This window comes from Mustela lutreola, chromosome 13, assembly GCF_030435805.1.
Source record: "Mustela lutreola isolate mMusLut2 chromosome 13, mMusLut2.pri, whole genome shotgun sequence".
NCBI lineage: Eukaryota > Metazoa > Chordata > Mammalia > Carnivora > Mustelidae > Mustela > Mustela lutreola.
This window is the reverse complement of record NC_081302.1, coordinates 64,814,025-64,836,011: the sequence shown is the minus strand read 5'-3', so window position 1 is coordinate 64,836,011 and position 21,987 is coordinate 64,814,025. Positions and strand designations below refer to the sequence as shown.

Here is a 21,987-nt window from a genome sequence, read left to right as displayed (position 1 = left end):
AAAGAAAAAGAAGTTGTCTTAAACTTGTAGTAATTCTAAGATATTCTTCTTGTTACGAATTACCAGTTGATGGAGCGCCTGGGTGGCTCAGTTGTTAAGTGTCTGGTGCCTTCGGCTCAGGTCATGATCCCAGGGTCCTGGGATCGAGGCCTCCATTGGGCTCCCTGCTTCTCCCTCTCCCACTTCCCCTGCCCTCTCTCACTGTTGCACTGTGAAATCAATAAAAATAAAATCTTAAAAAAAAAAAAAATTACCAGTTGAATCTGTAAATACTGACAACTTTTCTTGATGCAAGAATATTCTTCAGTTACCACTATATACCATTCAAATCAAATGTACACAATTAACACAATATAGGAAAACTTCTAGTAAAATCATTTTATTTAGTTTTAATATCCATCACCAACAGCTTGAAATAAGAATTTCCATGGTCTTCAATTAAGCCGTATCCCACTTTCTTTTAGAATGTCTTGTTTTTCATTAAAGTAATTTCTAAACCACTCTATGTGTTCAATCTTTTGTTTAACACTCAGGTATGGGTTTTTGGAAAGGCCACAGGTCACCAGCTCCATGAAGTGGCGAATTGGTCCTTGTTTTGGAAAATCTTTCAGGTGTTTATCCAGAAATACATGTTCATGAAATTCAGAACCATCATCATCAAAACCTAGGAAATGAGATAAAATACAGTTTTGAAGTAAAATCTTTATTGCAAAATTAGCACTAATGACTACTACAGTTAAAGCCATCAACTTTGGAGTTAGACTTAGGTTTGCCCACCAATTTAACAACTGTGTAACTGGGCAAATTAATTAACTTCTCTAAGCATCAGTTTTCAGGTATAAAATGAAGATTAAAATAGAACCTTCTTCATGGGGTTTCTGTAAAGATTACATAGATACAAAGCTTATAAAATTCTTATAATGCCTAGCACATTATAAATGTTCATTATACATGTTCACATTATGATGCGTATTATAAATGTTCAAAGTGTAGCAGCAGTTACTGCTAATAAAAACTTCAATTCTACAGCAACCACTAAGAAAACTACACAAACTACAAAAAAAATTATATAAATAAAACAAAATAGAATCTTAAAACATGTTCAAGCAGCTCACAGGGAGCCCCCCCAAAATGTAATGAGAAATAGAGAAAATGAAAAGAAAACAAGTAATAAAATTGGAGACTTAAGTCCTAACAAATCAATAATTACTTCAGATGTAAATGGTCTAAATACACCAATCAAAAGACAAAGATTGTAGAGTGAATATAAAATCATGCATCCAATGATATGGTTTTTATAAGAAACTCACTTCAAACACAAAATCAGAAGATTGAAAATAAAAGGATGGAGAAAAATGCATCTTGTTAACATTAATTTTTTTTAAAAAAGCAAGCATGAGTGGTTATATGATTATCAGACAAAACAGACTTCAGAGCAAAACAAAAAAAAAATTACTAGGGAGAAAGAAAAACATCTGAATTAGAAAATTAGCCAAGAAGAACTGAACAACAACTGACATTATCAAACTGACGTCTACAAACACTCCACCAAACTATTTCAGAAAACAAAATCTTTTCAGGAGTTCATGGAGCATTCACCTAGCTGGACCACATCTTGGGTCACAAACCGCAACACATTTAAAATAAGTGGAGTAATACACAGTACATGCTCAGATCATAATGGAATCACACTAGAAATCAGTAACAGAAAGACAATAGGAAACAGTTAAAGATCAAGCAATATTCTTAAAAAAAAAATCAGAATTGAATGAAAATGAAAACACAACAAATTAAAATTTGTGGGACATGGCTAATGCAGTGCTACAAGGGATACATATAGCACTAAATTAATACAGACGAAGAGGAAAAGTCTCAATCAATAACCTAAGTTCCCACCTCAAGAACTAGCAAAAGAGCAAAATATTCTAAAGCAAGCAAAGGAAGGAAATAATAAAGATAACACCCAACATCAGTAAAATTGAAAATAAAAAAATAGAGAAGATCAACAAAACCAACACTAGTTCCTATCCAAATCTCAGTAAGGTTTTGCCAACAAATTTAATCTAAAATTTATATGGAAAGGCATAAGTCCTAGAATATTAAAACAATCTTGAAAGAGAAGAATAAAATGGGAGCAATAATGCTAAGATTTACTGAAACAGCTACAGTCATCAAAAGTGTGGTATTGGGGCACCTGGGTGGCTCAGTGGGTTAAGCCGCTGCCTTCGGCTCAGGTCATGATCTCAGGGTCCTGGGGTCGAGTCCCGCATCGGGCTCTCTGCTCAGCAGGGAGCCTGCTTCCCCCCTCTCTCTCTCTGTCTGCCTCTCCGTCTACTTGTGATTTCTCTCTATCAAATAAATAAAATCTTTAAAAAAAAAAAAAAAGTGTGGTATTGACAGAGGGACAGACACAGATTGATGGGACAAAAGGGATGGCCCAGAAATAGACCCTGTTATGGACTGAATCTTATCTCTTCAAAATTGATAGGTTGAGGTCCTAATCCCCAGTGTGACTATATTTAGAGACAGGACCTTTAAGGAGGTAATTAAGGTTAAATGAAGTTTTAACAGTGGATCCCTGATCCCTCCTATTGGGGCTTGATCTCACAACCCTGAGATCATGACCTGAGCTGCAATCAACAGTCGGATGCTTAACCGGCTGAGCCACCCAGGAACCTCAATGCAACCAAAGATTTAATAAAGGTCTAGAACATATTTTAAAAAACAAGCAAGCAAACAACAACAATCCAATTAGAGAATGGGCAAAAAAGAAGAACAGACATTTCACCGAAAAAGATAAATAAATGGCAAACACACACAAGAAAAATGTGGTCAACCTCTCGACCCATTAGGGAAATGCAGATTAAAACCACAATGAGCTATCAATACACATCTATCAGAATATAAACACATCTAAAAGAAAAACAGCGACAACATCAAATGCTGGTGAGAATGAGAAGCCAGATGGTTCACATATTGCTGGTGAGAATATAAAATGACATAGCCACTCTAGGAAACAGTTTGGAAGCTTCTTTAAAAAAATCAAACACGCAGGGGCTCCCTGGGTAGCTCAGTTGGTTAAGTGTCTGACTTCCGCTCAGGTCTTCTCAGGGCCCTGGGATGAAGCAGTGTGTCAGGCTCCTCCCAAGCCCTGGGCAGGGAGTCTCCTTCTCCCTTTCTCTCTTCCTGTCCTTCCCCTGGCTCATGCTGCACTCTCACTTTCTTTCTCTCTCTCTCAAATGAACAAATAAGTAAAATCTTCAAAAAACAAAAACAAAAACAAACCACACAGAACTAAACATGTAGGGCGCCTCACTGGCTCAGCTGGTAGAGCATGTGATTTTGATCTTGGGGTTGTGAGTTCAAGCCCATGTTGGGTGTAGATATTATAAATAAAAAAACTAGATTAAATTGGTATTGATACAATTCTCCATCTGTACACAGTTGGGAGAATTGTATCAATGCCAATTGCTTGGCTGTACTACGGTTCGGTTTTGCAGGAAGTTAACTATTGGGAGAAAATAGGTAGAGGCTATCTAGGATATTTATTATCTCTTCAGTTGCATGGAAATCTAAAATTATCTCAAAATAAAAAGCTTATAAGCTTTCTACTCACTTGGAGTTAGTTTATATTTACTGAAAGAGATTTTAAAAATTTATTTGGATACTTAAAGATCTATACATTATTTTTATTTTTATTTATTTTTAAAGATTTTATTTATTTATTGGACACAGAAAGAGAGATCACAAACAGGCAGAGAGGCAGGCAGAGAGAGAGGGGGAAGCAGGCTCCTCGCTAAGCAGAGAGCTTGACGCAGGGCTTGATCCCAGGACCCCCAGATTATGACCTGAGCCAAAGGCAGAGAGGCATAACCCACTGAGCCACCCAGGTGCCCCTATACATTATTTTTATTTAAAATTGAAGTAAATAAAAAATAAATCAAGGTGGTAGACACATAAATGGCCACAAATCGTATCACTCTCATGCTTCTAGACAGTCCCCTTCCCAATGTCATTTTGTCATTCTTTGCATAAATGGAGTCTGTTTCTCAAACCCTTGAATTCAGGGTTGGCAAGTGACCTGCTTTGGTCAATGGGATATTACTCAACACTGTGCAAACACAGGCTTGAAAAGTACCTACACGTCAATACTTGCTCTTCCTTGCTGTTATGAACTCTACTACAGTCGTGTGAAGAAGTCCAAGTTAGTCTTTGAGATGTTGCGTGACAGATAACGCGGTTATCTCTACCTCCCCTGACAAGAGCCGGCACCCACAACCAGACATGTGAGACAGGCCGCTCTAGAGGGAACTACCTGCAGCTAAGATGCCAGAACTAGCCAGAAAACCCATAAATTCAGGAGCAGTTGTAAGTTAGTTGTTGTTTTATTAATTTTGGTGGTAGCATGTTATGTATCAAAAACTAATATATTTCCAAACTTACTGTACTTAACACTTCTTTGGTGGCATATATATGGCTAAAGAATATTCAAGAGCAAGACTGTTATCTGTGTAGCAGTAAAAGCATGATTAAATTTAAAGTCAAAGTTAAGGCTAAAATAAAGATGCTTTTATCATCAATCCAATATATAATAACTACTATAAAATCTAAGTGGGAATAATGCCATCTACCTGCTCTTACGAATCTCTATGCTGGCAAACCAAAACAGAAGGGACAGTTCTTAAAAATGACAACAACAACCTGGAAAAAAGCTACTTCAAAATGGAAAATAATTTATATGTTTTATGTGGTAAAACAACACACTGAAATTTTTTTATATAAATGAAAAACACAACACTGGAAAGTAAAGCTGTCAACACAGGACACGTCATTCTGCCATTTTCAGTATTATGTTCAGAAACCGGCATGGCCCACCCCTAAAAATAAAACACTTCCCTCAAAGCATCAGAGTAAATCTTCATGAAGCTAACTATTAGTAGAGAGAGCATGACATTTTATTAATCTTAAAATTTAAAACTAAGAAGTACAGAAGAATATTATTAAACTGTTGAGGCTTCAAATTCTAATGCCACTCTCTTAAAGTATTCTCAAGTTCCAAACTGTATACTGAGGGGAGTGATCAAAGTGAGAAAGTTTCCACAGTTCTTTTCCTGTTTTTCATTCTGATAACAATTGCCTCAAGGAGCTGGAAATGAGATACCTCCCTTTCCCATCCTGAAGCATCAATAATATGTACAAGTGTATATGGAAACTTGTCACATTTATCTCCCTAACCTGACCAAAAGACATGTTTTTTTTTCTTTTTGTAAAAATTAAACTTGTTCAAAACCCAGGTCAAATTTAAGATAAATTTCTTTGGAGTTTGGACATTCAAGATTTTGATGAACTGTTTTTTTTTTAAAGATTTTTTCGACAGAGATCACAAGTAGGCAGAGAGGCAGGCAGAGAGAGAGGAGGAAGCAGGCTCCCTACTGAGCAAAGAGCCCGACACGGGGCTCAATCCCAGGACCCCGGGATCATGACCTGAGTTGAACGCAGAGGTTTTAACCCACTGAGCCACCCAGGCGCCCTGAAGTGTTTTATTTTTGATGAAAATGTACACTAACCCTTACTTTCCTGTTATCCTATTTGGTGGTTCCTAGAAAATACACATCCTCACTAACAGTTTAAGATTTAAGATCCTTGCAGTATAGTAAAACCCTCTCATAATACTGTGGCAGGAACAGAGATGATGATGATTGATGATGCTTTACTTGTATAACCTCACTTGATTTTCAGAAGAATCACCTGAATTCAGAAGAAGAATAAATTTTATTTTTATTCCCATCATTTTATAGACAGGGGAAGTAAGGCTTAGGGAGATTAAGCATACAACTCACTCAAAACTTGAACCCCTAACCACTGTCTCACCTAAATAAAGTCTCATGTTCGGGCATCTGGGTGGCTCAGTTGGTTAAGAGTCTGCCTTCCACTCTGGTCATGATCCCAGAATCCTGTGATCAAGCCCCAATCTCCTTCTGCCCCTCACTCCATTCATGCGCTCTCTCTCTTTCTCTCTCTCTCATAAATAAATAAATAAATAAATAAATAAAATCTTAAAAGAAAAAAGTCACGTTATTCTACTTCAATATTGTGTTTTAGAACCATATTTTTAATTATGATGACTCAGAACATGAACATTTCATCAAATACGGAATTTTCCCCTTAATACCACATACTGCATTCTGCTAATTTTTTTCTTTTAAAATTCTGTGTTCATACAGAGGGGACATGAACTAACATTTATTTACATGTATTATACAATAAGAACTGTGCTGAGCAACTCAAATAACTTTGCCTTAGTTCTTACATTCTTCCAATGAGGTACCTTTAATTTTCCAGATGAGGAAACTGATCTGGTTTTTTAACCTCAGGAGGTTAAATTGTTTTCTCAAAGGCAAATGCCTAATCACTGAGACAGCTAGATCTGTACTCTGGTTTGCACAACTGAAAAGTCCTTGGGCTTTTTTGTCACTCTTCCCTGATACCTACCAGAGTATGGGAAGCATAATACTTTTTTTTTTAACTTTTTTTTTTAAAAGATTTTATTTATTTTTCTACTTAAGAAAGAGCAAGAGTGAGCGACTACAAGCAGGGAGAGAAGCGAGGGCAGAGGCAGAGGGAGAAGCAGGCTCCCCACTGATCAGGGAGCCTGATGTGGGTCTCGATCCTAGGACTCTGGGATCGTGACCTGAGCTGAAGGCAGATGTTTAACTGACTGAGTCACCCAGGTGCCCCTGGAAAGCATAATACTTTGAGAAATATACATTTTATATATACTAGGTGAAACACAGCAACATAGCATCCTTTATGACTGCATATACCATACAAATCCACAAAATATTCAGAATTTATTAACGGTTTTATCAGTCTCTAAAAAGTTTTCCTACACAAAGTAATAATTTATGAAGATATAAGACAAAATATTTCTGATACTTAAGCTTCCATTCCACTTATTAATCCAAACAAATGAAAGATTATAAAAAAATAAAATGTTACAATGACAGCATACTACTACAAAGGTTAAAATATGGACTACATTTTCCTAAGACTCACTGCGATGTTTACATTTCCTAGCTAACGGTACCATAAAAGTAAGTGAATCTCTTCTAACTGAAAATACACCTAAAAAAAAGCATAAAATAAATTGCATAGTAATACTGTTTTCCTTTTGAGTGAGGGAGAAGTATTATCTCCAGAATAATCTTCAGGAAAGTAGGTAACACAGCATCCAGCAGTTCAAAGAACCTACGCATGGAGCTAGAGTTCCAAAATATCTTGAAGTCTTCTAACAATTTTGCTTTGAGTAGCATTTAAGCACAAGAACCTTTTATCTCGTTAGTGCAATAGTTTTATGAGTAAAAGATAACCAGCATAAAACTTAAAAGTTGTAGTGTTCTCTAAAACCAAAATATCATCTCATACCCAAGATTTAAAGTAGGAGAAGATTTTTCAGGTAATCTCCTGCTTAGCAATTAGGAAACTGTCATCATTTGTAGTCAACACCTTCACGTCACATAGAAATTCATGACACAGGGCACCTGGGTGGTTCAGTCATTAGGCATCTGCCTTTGGCTCAGGTCATGATCCCAGGGTCCTGGGTTCGAGCCTCGCATGGGGCTCCCCACTTGGCAGGAAACCTGCTTCTCCCTCTCCCACTCCCCTGCTTATGCTCCCTCTCTCACTGTGTCTCTGTCAAATAAATAAAATCTTAAAAAAAAAAAAAAAAAAGAAATTCACGATACATTTCTATCGTATGATTTTACTTGCTTTTAAAATTTTTAATATTTTTTTAAAACAGACTCCATGTCCAGTGCAGAGTCCAACACAGAGCTCAAGACCTGAGCTGAGATCAATCTTGGACGTTTAAGGGCGCCTGGGTGGCTCAGTCGCTTAAGTGTCTGCCTTTGGTTCAGGTCATGATCCCAGAGTCCTGGGATGGGAGTCCCACATAAGGCTCCCTGCTCAGCGGGGAGTTTGCTTCTCCCTCTGCCCCTCCCCTCCCACTCGTGCTCTCTCTCTCAAATAAATAAGTAAAATCTTCTCTCCCCCCTCCAAAAAAATAAAAGAGTTGGACCTTTAACCAACTGTGCTTCCCTGCCACCCCCTAGTTTTACTTCTTTAATTTTCTTATAAAAAAACCAGAATTAGGGGCGCCCGAGTACCTCAGTGGGTTAAGGCCTCTGCCTTCGGCTCTGGTCATGATCCCAGGGTCCTGGGATCGAGCCCCACATCGGGCTCTCTACTCGGCAGGGAGCCTGCTTCCTCCTCTGTCTCTCTCTGCCTGTCACTCTGCCTACTTGTGATCTCTATCTGTCAAATAAATAAATAAAATCTTTAAAAAACAAACAAACTCAGAATTAAGTGAAATTCTAACTTAAAAAAAAAAAAGGTCAAATTTCTTTTCAGACACCACAGAGACAAAGTTTTGAAATTCATGTAAATATCTAGACTCTATGACTGAACACCAACCAGACTTAATCTCCATATGGAATTTTATAAACCTCTGAAATTAACTTACCGGCTTCATTGTCAATTGGAAACTCCCACAGCTTCCCCTCTTTGGTCCACTGGATCATCTCTGCAAAACCATTCTGAAGGGGCTGTTCATTTACCATGGCCAACTGCTTCGCAAATTCCACGTCCCAAAGTGAAGGTGCTGTCTCTATAATAACATTTCAAAATAATCACAAGTCAATGTATTTATCTTTATTTTTTAAAATAATATAATCAACTCTAAATTAGTAATACATTTTAGGCCCTGAGGATTAAGATAAACAGTATATAACGAAAGGTCACTCACTGAGAGCTAAAGCTAAAGGAAGATGACAAAAATCCTACAGTGACAATTCCTGCAAGCCTTAGCATTTACTACACTGCTGGGCAAGCAAGCCCTAAAATCTCACCATCCCCTCTACTGGAAAGAAGAAGGAATGTGTATTTTGTTTAAGAATATTTTCATGAATGTAAATATTTTTAAATATTTATTTATTTATTTTAGGGGTCCCTGGGTGGCTCAGTTGGTTAAGCATCTGCCTTCAGCTCAGGGCATGATCTCAGGATTCTGAGATCAAGCCCCACATTGGGCTCTCTGCTCAGTGGGGAGCCTGCTTCTCCCTCTCCCACTCCCCCTGCTTGTGTTCCCTCTCTCACTGTGTCTCTCTCTTTCCGTCAAATAAATAAATAAAATCTCTGGGGAAAAAAAAAATTTATTTGAGAGAGAAAGAAAGGGAGAGACCACGTGTGCAAGAGAAGGAAGGGGGTAGGAAGAGAATCTTAAGCTCTCCCTGAGCACAGAGCCTGCCAACCAGGGCTGGATCTCACGGCCCTACGCCAAAACCAAGAGTTGGATGCTTAAATGAGTGAGCCACCAAGGTGTCCCATGAATGTATTTTTTACATAACATGTGACTTTAATATTTAAAGTCTAGCCTCTTTATCTTTATTTTTAGTCTGTCAAGATAAGTCACAATATACTACTATTAATGACCAAAGAAATTAAATTAACATAAAAATGATGATACTACTAACGGATAAGGAGCACTTACTCTGCTAATGCTTTTTATGCATTAGTTCATCTCATCCTCACAACCAACTCTATGAGTAAGTTCATATAAGGTTAACTTATGACCACCATCATATCACATTTCAATTATTTATTTGCTTTGGAAATTGAAGACATCTTTCAAGAATGAATCCTATTCTCACCAGTCACTGCTGGTGGGAATGTAAAATGGTACAACCTCTTTGAAAAATAGTTTGGCAGTTCCTTAAAAAGTTAAAAATACATTTAGCATACAATTTCACTCCTAGATATTTACCCAAAACAAAACTATGTCTACACACAGACTTGTATGTGACAGTTCATGAACGACCACACCTAGGCTTAATTAGCCATATTTACAGAATAATCATAACAGGGGCGCCTGGGTGGCTCAGTGGATTAAAGTCTCTGCCTTTGGCTCAGGTCATGATCCCAGGGTCCTGGGATCGAGCACCTCATCAGGCTCTCTGCTGGGCAGCGCGCCTGCTTCCACCCTCTCACTCTGCCTGCCTCTCTGCCTACTTGTGATCTCTCTCTGTTAAATAAATAAATAAAATCTTAAAAAAAAAATCATAACAGCAAAATAATTATCAGTCACATTTTATAGATTTATTCAGTAGGCAATGATCAGCCCATGTCTTTTCTGTGATCACAATCATCACCACCATCATCACTGTCATTGCTAACCGCTGCAACTATGTCCCGAATGTCAACTGTGGTTTTGGCACTGTGCCTGACACTTGAATTACATTACTTCATTTAATCCTTGTGAGGTAGGCATTAGCCCTATTTTATAGATGGAGAATGGGAAACTCAGAAAAGTTAGTATGACAGAATCTGAATTTGAATAATCCACATCTATCAAATGCCAAAATTCCTTCCATTAAGCTATATTGCCTCTCAGTTCTAAATTACTGCAGGTTAGTAGAAAGGTCTATGACTACATCCTTTGCAGCAGTAATGAACCTGAAGGGAAGCAAAATGTGGGAATCATGGGACAAAAGAATTCATTCATTCTGTCAATAAATAATTACTGAATGCCAACTATACATCAGGCATTACTTTAAGTGGGAGAGAGACAGCAGTGAATAAAAACCGAATTGAAGTTTGTACGCGGTTGGTATTACACTTAACTGGGAACAAAAGACATTCTTTGGACTCGATCAAGTATAACTTATTAAAACAGTACCTTCATTGAATTTTTAAAAAAATTTTACTTACTTATTCTTACTTAATCTAGAGAGAGAGAGAAAAGGGGGAGGGACAGAGGGAGACAAGCAAACCCCCTGCAACTTGGGACACATCAGGCTCCATCCCACAACCTTGAAATCATGACCTGAGCTGAAACCAAGAGTGGGATGCTTAACCAACTGAACTACCCAGGCGCCCCCTAGGGTAAATGTTAATAAATTTACCTTATGAGCATATAATCATTTTATATTTTTTATAGAACACATAAAACTGCAGTGCTTCCTTGCCAGCTAATTTCAGTTTTAAGAAATAGGATTTCTGATTTTAAAAAGCAAGCTGGCTCCTTCAAGAATCCAAGTCCCTCTCCTGGCTGTTCATTAGGTGGACAACCGCAGCTGCCCTGACAATAAATGCCCCCTTTTTTAAATTTTTCAGCATAATAGAATTGTTTATACACCACACCTAGTGTTCCATGCAATACATGCTCTCCATACTAGCCACCACCTGGCTCCTTCAACCTCCCACCCCCCGCCCCTTCAAAACCCTCAGATTGTTTTTCAGAGTCCATAGTGTCTCATGGTTCATCTCCCCTTTCAATTCCCCTCAAGTCCCTTCTCCTCTCCATCTCCCTATGTCCTCCATGTTATTTGTTATGCTCCACAAATAAGTGGAACCATATGGTAATTGACTCTCTCTGCCTGACTTATTTCATTCAGTATAATCTCTTCCAGTCCCGTCCATGCTGCTACAAAAGTTGGGTATTCATCCTTTCTTTTTTTTTTTTTTTTAAAGATTTATTTATTTGACAGAGAGAAATCACAAGTAGACAGAGAGGCAGCCAGAGAGAGAGAGAGAGGGAAGCAGGCTCCCTGCTGAACAGAGAGCCTGATGCGGGACTCGATCCCAGGATCTCAGGATCTCAGGATCATGACCTGAGCCGAAGGCAGCGGCTTAATCCACTGAGCCACCCAGGCACCCTATTCATCCTTTCTGATGGAGGCATAATACTCCATAGTGTATATGGGCCACATCTTCCTTATCCATTCGCCCATTGAAGGGCATCTTGGTTCTTTCCACAGTTTGGCAACTGTGGCCACTGCTGCTATAAACATTGGGGTACAGATGGCCCTTCTTTTCACTCCATCTATATCCTTGGGGGAAATATCAGTAGTGCAATTGCAGGGTCATAGGAAAGCTCTATTTTTAATTTCTTAAGGAATCTCCACAGTTCTCCAAAGTGGCTGCACCAACTTGCATTCCCACCAACAGAGTAAGAGGGTTCCCCTCTCTCCACATCCTCTCCAACACACACTGTTTCCTGTCATGCTAATTTTGGCCATTCTAACTGGTATAAGGTGGTATCTCAATGTGGTTTTAATTTGAATCTCCCTGATGGCTAGTGATGATGAACATTTTTTCATGTGTCTGATAGCCATTTGTATGTCTTCATTGGAGAAGTGTCTATTCATGTCTTCTGCCCATTTTTTGACACGAGTATCTCTTTTGTGTCTGTTGAGTTTGAGAAGTTCTTTATAGACCTTGGATATCAGCCTTTTGTGTGTACTGTCATTTGCAAATATCTTCTCCCATTCTGTGGGTTCCTCTTTTTTTTGTTGACTGTTTCCTTTCCTGTGCAGAAGCTTTTGATTTTGATGAAGTCCCAAAAGTTCATTTTCACTTTTGTTTCCTTTGACTTTGGAGACATATCTTGAAAGAAGTTGCTGTGGCTGATATCGAAGAGGTTACTGCCTATGTTCTCCTCTAGGATTCTAATGGATTCCTGTCTCACATTGAGGTCTTTTATCCATTTTGAGTTTATCTTTGTGTACAGTGTAAGAGAATGGTCGAGTTTCATTCTTCTATATTTAGCTGTCCAATTTTCCCAGCACCATTTATTGAAGAGACTGTCTTTTTTCCATTGTATATTTTTTTCCTAATAAATTTCCTTTTTGATGCAAGTGTAACAGCTGCCACATCAACAGGGAAGAGGTGATCTACTCTCCATGACTGCACATTTTATTGTGCTTTTTTCAAGTAGCTTGTTAGAATCATCTAAGTGTGTGTGTGTGCGCGCGCGCGCGTGTGCGCATTTCGTATCCCCCCCCTTTTTAAAAGATTTTATTTATTTATTTGACAGAGATCACAAGTAGGTGGAGAAGGAGGCAGAGAGAGAGGGAAGTAGGCTCCCCACTGAGCAGAGAGCCCGACGCAGGGCTCGATCCCAGGACCCTGAGATCATGACTTGAGCTGAAGGCAGAGGCTTAACCCACTGAGCAACCCAGCCGCTCCCCCCTCCCTTTTTAAAGGTAATCTCAACACGCAATGTGGGTCTTGAACCCACGACCCCAAGATCCAGTTACATGGTCTGAGAACTAAACCAGCCAGATGCCCCCTGTATTTCCTGTCCATCATACAGGACAGAAAGCAGTTTTCGCAGTAAGAGTAGGTAAGTTGTTCTCTTAGTTTCTCCTTTAGTTTAAAAGAACAAACACTGATTGAATTAACTCCTTTCCTCTATGGATTGATATTTCATAGCTCAATTTGTTCAAAAAGAGCATTTATTTAAAAAAAATTTTTATTATTTTTTTATTTTTATTTTTTATTTTTTATTTTTTTATTTATTTAAAAAAATTTTTTAAAGCATTTATGATTTAAGGTAGTTAATTCCTACGATTCGTCAGCCACTGGCTAGGTGTTGCTGGGTATAGAAAAATCAGTGAAACCCAGCCCCTATATCTAGCAGTTTACTGAATAGTGGGAAAAATCAGATGTTTATATAAGTAACTATGATAGATTACATGAGCCATTGGAGGCAGGCCACGGAACTTAAATATCAATTACAAAATTATCAAGCCCAAAAGCTAACTTATAATCTTTGGAAATGAAAGCCACTTGTAAGCTGAAGACCGTTTGTATTGAGCTTCCTGTTTATCTGAATTTATCAGTAAACCACACTTAATGTCAAGCAAGAGGACACTCTTAGATCTCTTTTAATTAGACTTAAATGGTGATTATGAAAGATTTGACCTTTTACCCAAAGGGATAAGTACATGGAACAAGGATGGCGTGTTTTCAAAAAAAAAAAAAAAAAAACCACGACCACCACAAATCTGCTAAATATATTTCCTGACTGCTCTTCTTCCCAGCTCCTAAACAATCACTAAGTCACTTCATTAAGTTCTACAAATACGATCTCCCTTTTTTTTTTTTAATATTGTATTTATTTATTTGAGACTAAGGCAGAGGCTCAATGACTGAACCACCCAGGGTCCCCCTCCACCCCCCCATCTCCTCTTCTAGATAGCAAGCTGCCTCAGGGCAGAAACCATAGTTTATCTTTTCTAATAGCATAGTTGCAAATAGAGGGTGACAGTTAATGTTCTAACCCAAATCAGTAGCCAACTGCTAGCTCTGGATTCAAGAAGGTGGTAGTACTTACCTCCCACTGTCTCACAGAATGCAGCATTTCAAGGCAGGAATCTGGCCAAGACTAGCAATGGCAACAATTACATTCATAAGCAGGATCCAGGCCAACGACAGGACGGATTATTAAAATACCTCACATTGAGCAATCTAAACTTTAAGGACTTTTTTCTTGAAAGATGGAATGTTTCTACACCTGAGAAATCATGTTCTTAACAAACCTGTTTTAGGTGCCTCTTCGGTAACTGTCTTAAGGTAAAAAATATTAAGTCTCTTCCCTTTGAGCATATTTTTCCTAAGACTGAAAAAGAAAAAAGAATTTAACTTAGTATTTTTACAATGGCCAACAAAAAATTGAGAAAATTATTCTATTATTATCATTTTTAAAGATTTTATTTATTTATTTGACAGAGAGAGAGAGACACAGCAAAAGAGGGAACAGAAGCAGGGGGAGTGGGAGAGGGAGAAGCAGGCTTCCCTTCCCGCCAAGCAGGGTGCCGAATGTGGGGCCCGATCCCAGGGCCCTGGGATCATGACCTGAGCCAAAGCAGATGCTCAATGACTGAGTCACCAAGGCCCCCTTAAGAAAACTATTTTATATGAAATACTCAATGTAGAAATTAAAAATAATTTCACTGGGGTGCCTGGGTGGCTTAGGTCATGAATCCAGTGTCCCAGAATGAGCTCTGCAGCAGGCTCCCTGCTCAGCGCGAAGCCTGCTTCTCCCCTTCCCACATCCCCTGCCTGTGTTTCCTCTCTCAATGTGCCTCTCTCTATCAAATAAATAAATAAAATCCCTAAAAATAAATAAATAAATAAATAAATAAATAAATAAAAATTCCCTGACCCACAACAGACATTTTAACTAAATTGCCACATCATTAGAATGGATAACTAAAAACTGGAACAAATGCACTTGAATTTTTGCATCATGATACAATAAAGCAGTTTGAGTAGTTTAATTTCCAAAATACCTAACTGAAAAGGTTAATTTTCCATAATTTTATGTGATCCATTTCATAGTAAGGTTTTAGAAAATTAACATTAGAAAGCTATTAAAATATGCTAAATTAAAAGTTGTTAAAGTCAACAGTTGTTTTAGTTTAAGGGCAGAAAACACTGCATGTTTAATTACAAACTATAATTATAAAAGATGGCACAAATAAAACATTCCCACTTATAAAGCAATCATTCTGTAATTTTAACATAATGATTAACTTTCTTTACATAACATTTTAAATTAATTATTAAAATTAATGTCAGAGAGTTAATAGGTGACTTTTCCTTGTATATTTTAATCAACTGCTTTATGCATCAGTTCACATTCATACTTGAATCAATTTACTGGGAGATTAAAAACCAGTTCAAAACTGGATAATCAGTTTTTAAATAATTTTGAATTCTTGGGGCGCCTGGGTGGCTCAGTCAGTTAAGTGTCTGCCTTTGGCTCAGGTCATGATCTCAGGGTCCTGGGATTGAGTCCCCCCACAATGGGCTCCCTGCTCAGTGAGGAGCCTGCTTTTCTATCTCAAATAATAAATAAAATAAATAAAATCTTTAAAATTTTAAAAATTCTTTTCTGAATCAAATTCTAATTTATTTATTTATTTATCTCCAGAGAAACAGTATTCATTATTTTTTCACCACACCCAGTACTCCATGCAATGGATGCCCTCTATAATACCCACCACCTGGTAACACAACCTCCGACACCCCCGCCACTTCAAACCCCTCAGATTGTTTTTCAGAGTCCATAGTCTCTCATGCTGAATCAAATTTTTTTATGAAATCACATTAACTGAAAAAATTCAACTACCATATTGAAATTAGATAAAGTAATCTCAAATCACTTAAGTTTTCCTTTAACAGATCCTCAAGTATTCCTAAACAGAGGTATTTACGCTCCCCAACTATTTTCAGTGCTTTTGGGTCCCTCTCCCCACCTGCATGCCCTCACTTTGCATCAGGTTAACAGGCTGATGGATTAAGGTAACTCACAGCAAACAGGGAATGACTTGGTAAAGTATGGAATTTTAGAATGTACTAAAGAGGAAGGGAAGGGAACAGACATTTGCTGTGCATCTACTATATATAGTTGGCACACTCCTTTCCCATTTTTCAAGAAAGCCATTTAAGTTGGGCTTCAGTTTCAGCATTTTATAGATGGGGACATAGAATGACAAGGCTATAAAAGTTGCCCCAGTCCCAGAATTAGTCAGTGGCATAACGCCAAGATTCTGAGACAGGCCAGAATGACTCCAAAGCCAGTGCTCTGTGCCTCACCCCTCTCAGATGTCTCTTCCTTGGGAATTAACCCAAGGTATATCTGTGGTGACTACCTAGGCCCGGATTGTCTCAGGCTGTCCCAAGACAGAGCAGGGTAAAAACCTGGTATCCCACCACTCCTCTCCCTTACTCTAGAGTCCTTCAGTCAGTTTAACACAGTCATTATATGCACATAAACAACTGTCCTACTTTTTAGCTTCTCCCTTACCACTTTCTAAGAATTTTTTTTTGACAGACACACACATGTGTTGGCGGCGGCGGGGATGGGGGGCTGGAAGGAGGAAGAAGAGAGAGGGAGAAGGAGTGAAAGTATCCTAAGCAGGCTCATCTCACATCCCGGAGATCATGACCTGAGCTGAAATCAAAAGTCAGACACTTAACCAACTGAGCCACCCAGGTGGCTGCCACCTTCTAATTTTTAATGATGGCTAATATCATTAAGAATCAAACTATGATATAGCATTCTGATATAGTTTCATGGAATCACTTCAAAGATGACTGATTCAAACAAGACTGAAATTAAAAAAATATATATATATACATATATGTATGTATGCGTGTGTATATAATATATATATATTTATATATATATATTTTAAAGTAAGCTCTATGCCTAACACAGGGCTTGAAATCACAACCCCCAGAAATTAAGAGTTGCATACTCTACTGACTGAGACAGCCAGGCATCCCTGAAATTAAATATTTTGAGGAATCTTAAGTAAAACTCCAAGTATACATTATACTCTATCCAACATGTCATAGGCATAAAATCACTTTAAATTAGTAATTAAGGGAATCCCTCTAAATCATTGTAACTTCTTCAACTTGCTTTGTTAACAGCTGACTATCTTTGACAATCTTCCTGTACAAATCAGTAGTTTAACTTCTGATTAACTTGCTGGGATTATACTTAAAATACAAAGAATACATAACATGTCAAAAACACTCACTGTAAGCTCCCCCTTCTATCAAGATCAGTTAGTTTTTCTTAGAGCATACTAAATATCTGGTTTCCCCTCCCCAAATATTACTTCATGGGCTTGAAGGGGAGAAAACAGAAACTTTCTGTAAATACACACAGCTTTTTATTATAAAATAATTACATAAGGCATGGCTTAGCATCTTTAAGTCTGCAAATCACCAAACTCAAATTGCCACAAATAATCTACCACCTTAAGGTATTATAATGGATCTTTCTTTTTTTTTTTTTTTTTTTTTTGTTTGATGGGGGATTATTTCTCTAGGGTATGAATAATAATTGTATAGAGATAGAAAAATTAGATAAATACTGTTATGTACATATCAGAATGAAAAATAATGCTTTTCACAAGTGCTCATTTGTTCAGAATTCAATCAGTTCCACTTACCTTAAATCCGGAGACCTCCACTCATCATGGATAAATAGGAGGCAGGGCCCAATGTGATTAATGGTATAGAAAAGCACAAGACTACTTAACCCAGAACATCCGTTTCCTCTATAGGAAATGGTACATGCAGGGTGAGAAGAGAGATGTAAATGTGTCCATAATGCTCAAATACCTATCAGCAATAACATGCACAGAATAAAGTAAATCTACAGAGAAACAAATAAAACTAACAAAACCACACAGACTGCAAAGCCTGAGTACCTTTTCTTAAGATCATCAGTCTTCTGTCCCATCAAACTGTCAGTTCCTTCATCAAACTGAATTTGATGCACTGGTCTTGTACTAACTCTACCTGTGGCAGATTTGGCAACTTTCATATCTGATATTATGTTACTGACGCTGAAATAAGAAAAAGGTCAAGTGTATTAGAAACTGCAGCTACAGGACAGTGATAAACTTTCTTATACATGAGATTCCTATTATTTAATTCATATTTCACCTCCATGCACTATAACAGCACAAAGCTTTATGTTTATTTATTTTTTTTTAAGATTTTATTTATCAGAGAGAGAGATGGGGAGAGAGCGAGCACAGGCAGACAGAATGGCAGGCAGAGGCAGAGGGAGAAGCAGGCTCCCTGCTGAGCAAGGAGCCTGATGTGGGACTCGATCCCAGGACGCTGGGATCATGACCTGAGCCGAAGGCAGCTGCTTAACCAACTGAGCCACCCAGGCTTCCCGAAAGCATTATGTTTAAATGAAAGATTTTATGTTACATGTTAATTCACATCCCACAAACCACTAAGATTTATATTTCTTTTTGAAATACAACTTTTGAAGGTATTCTTCAGAAATGTTCATTTAAAACATAAAAGTGTCACTTTGATGTGACACTATTAAAAAAAAGTGTCACTTATGAAACAGTATCAGACATCTGAAGTAGTATATCAACTTCAAACCTGGCATAAAATAATGAGATGAGAGGCAGAGTGAGGCGGTGTCAGCTAAAACATAAGGATAAGAGTAAAGGTGAAGGAAACAGGCCTGAAGATGATCATACTGTACATAAGAGCAGCAAATTATTTAACAGGAAAAAATTAATATTCTCAGAGAAACCATCTTATTCTTTTATTTGTTTTTAATCACAATACTGAATTTATCATTTCTTTTTCAGGGACAAGAAATTGAGTACTTCGCAAAAGAAAAATTTTAACCATTCCATTGATCTTTGAAAGACTGCAATCTTACTTAACATGTCAGTTTAAAAAAAATTACTAATATTCCACCTATGAGAAATATTTAATGTATAAATTGATATACTGTGCACCTTACTCACCAGTCACATGAAAAGAATCTATTTGGAAAAAACAACATTACCGACAGAACTATTTGATTTACTAACCTGATTTTAGTTCTTTCTCCATCTTTCTGTGTCTTTGAGACTTCCTCATGCTGCTGGAGTTGCCTGAGTAGCTCTGACTTGGTTGTCTGCTTATCAAAACGGAGGAAATCTGCAACAGCAGATGCTGCTGCTTCCAACTCAGGACTCACGGACTTGGTTCTAACAAAGAAAATGAAAAACAAGAAAAAAAAAGGCATTATCTATTATGCCATTAGTTTAGTGGAAAGTAAAATGATTCTTTTCCAGAGAAAACTTTGTCATTCAAAAAATCCATTTCTGACAAAATCAATTATTTTTAAATATTTGGCTTTTTTTAAAGTAGGCACCACACCCAGCCTGGGGCTCAAACTCACGACCCTGAGAGTCAAGATTAAGAGTCACATGCTCAATCCACAGAGCTACCCGGGTGCCCTAGGTATTGCTTTTTTGTTTTTAAGATTTTGTTGATTTATTTGGGGCGCCTGGGTGGCTCAGTGGGTTAAGCCGCTGCCTTCGGCTCAGGTCATGATCTCAGGGTCCTGGGACTGAGTTCCGCATTGGGCTCTCTGCTCAGCAGGGAGCCTGCTTCCTCCTCTCTCTCTGCCTACTTGTGATCTCTCTCTTAAAGATTTTGTTGATTTATTTGACAGAAAGATACAGCAAGAGACGGAACACAGTCAGGAGTACTGGGAGAGGGAGAAGCAGGCTTCCCGCAAAGCAAGGAGCCTGATGAATGGCTCGATCCCAGGACGCTGGGATCAGGACCTGAGCCGAAGGCAGACACCTAACAACTGAGTCACCCAGGCGTCCCAGTATTGGTTTCATATAAACTTTAAAATGTCAAAAGTTGAAGGTAATGAATACTTATTGAAGCACAATACTACCTCAGAACACATTAAAGTAATATATTAAAGTATAAATTAAGCACAATACTAACTCAGAATATATTAAATTAAATATATATTTTATATATATTATATATTTATGTAATGAATAAAGTAGAGGGGTGAGGAAAAAAAGAGTGGCGGTTATAGTTCACTGGATTTTTAGATGCCAATTTATTTCAGAAACGACACATATTGCAAGCCAATATTAAAGTAGCTAAATCTATTCACATATCATGATGGATCCATATGATGGAATAGTACTCAGCTCATGCTATTAACATGAATGAAACAATGACAAGTTGGATTAAAAAAAAGGATGCTCTGTAATATTCCATTTATACAACTTCTGGAACAGGCAAAATTAACCTACAGTGAAAAAAATCAGCATAGTGATGGCCTCAGGACAGAAGGCTACTGACGGGAAGAAGGAAACAAGAAATGCTCTGTGTCTTGATAAGCACGTGGGCGATGTGAGCGACATGGGCCTATGGATTTGCCAAAATCCTACAGCTAAAATGCCTATGCTTCAGAGTGTGTAAATTTTACCTTGGAAAAAAGAACCATAAATCATTATCATGACCTAGGAGGAGATGGAAAATAGGTGAAGATATAGACGACACAAGAATGGCAAAAATATTGCTTACTGAAACTGTGTGACAGGTACAAAGGGTTCATTACATGATTTTATGTTTTAAACTTTCCATAAGAAAAAGCTTTAAACAAAGCTCTTCCTTAGTAAATTAGGATAAATTAATGGAAAAATGTGCCAGACATAAAAAGAAATTGTCTACATTATTACATATTAACTCACTAAGAACTGCTCTCTCAGTGAGTGGGATCCAAGTTAATGTTTTACTTTCTACATAATGATCAGTTGTCTAATATGTAAATCAAAATTCCCAAATCCCCAAGTTGCTGGATAAAGATTTAAGGACTTCACCTAAGATATGAAAACTCTAAAATCTGACTGTGCCAAGGAAGAAAAACAGAATAAAAAAGGGAATATTACAATTCATATTACTATTAGTTAAAAAGAAATGAGCTACTTACAAAACTGTTACCTATGAATAAGGTCTGAACTTTATCCCAAATCACTTTCCTAAACTACTTGAGAGGTTTGTTTTCAAATTTTAATATACATATTTGATCAGAGTATACAAAGAATATAAATGAGTATTCATCTTCTAGAACCATGCATTTTATCACAACAGTGTTCTTTACAATCATAGTTTCTGGTTTTATAATTTGAAATGTTGTAGTTAATAAAAATTGTCAGGGAGCTTCTATCATTGAAATAAGATGATCTTTACATATTGAGATCCTTCTACCCAGATTTTTAACAAGAGAACTTGCTAAAATAACAACCTGTTCTATCCTATAACTCAGACTATTGCATGAAAACATACTTTATACCATTCTGTACTTCCTCTATTTAAAATGAATTGTATGGCATATACAATTTCAGAAAAGAAATTCTTATAAGGAGTAGGATCCTATTAAGGGGACACAAAAGTTACCACAATTTCTGGCAATCTGATGACACGTTTTCAATAGCCTAAGCAGCACCTGGCTAGCTCAGTCAGTTCAGTGCCCAGCTCTTGATTTTGGCTCAGTCCTGATCTCAGGGTTCTGAGAAGGAGCCCCAGGGTGTGCTCATTCTCTCTCACCCTCTGCCCCTCTCCAACTCCACTCTCACCAGGGAAAAAAAAAGTCCCAAACATATGCAAATCCTTTTACCTAGAAATTCCACTTCCAGGAGTATTTGTCTAAAGAAAATAAGCAGATACATACATAGAATTTGAGGGATACTACACCCTCCAAATTCAAGGCCTAAGCAGTTATATCCCTAGTACCTGAAAGCAAATCATCTTTCAGATGTCTGCATGGCTTTATGCATAATGTTATTTCAG

At 37.6% G+C, this 21,987-nt stretch overlaps 1 protein-coding gene across 5 annotated transcripts in view; it reads right to left on the bottom strand.

Moving 5' to 3' along the window:
• Positions 1-363: 363 nt before the first annotated feature.
• MRPS31 (mitochondrial ribosomal protein S31) overlaps positions 364-21,987 on the bottom strand; it is a 34,163-nt gene continuing 12,539 nt past the window's right edge. For 3 of the 5 annotated variants that reach the window (XM_059144131.1, XM_059144135.1, XM_059144132.1), the window contains 5 exons: positions 19,212-19,370; positions 18,072-18,209; positions 14,379-14,458; positions 8,522-8,665; positions 364-664 (listed from right to left, as the gene is read on the bottom strand). In XM_059144131.1, coding sequence (XP_059000114.1) covers positions 435-664; positions 8,522-8,665; positions 14,379-14,458; positions 18,072-18,209; positions 19,212-19,370 — 751 coding nt within the window. In that variant the 3' untranslated portion in view covers positions 364-434. Of the gene's footprint in view, positions 665-5,249; positions 6,738-7,666; positions 7,711-8,521; positions 8,666-14,378; positions 14,459-18,071; positions 18,210-19,211; positions 19,371-21,987 lie in introns of those variants that run through there. The other 2 variants (XM_059144134.1, XM_059144133.1) reach the window with 2 other exon arrangements.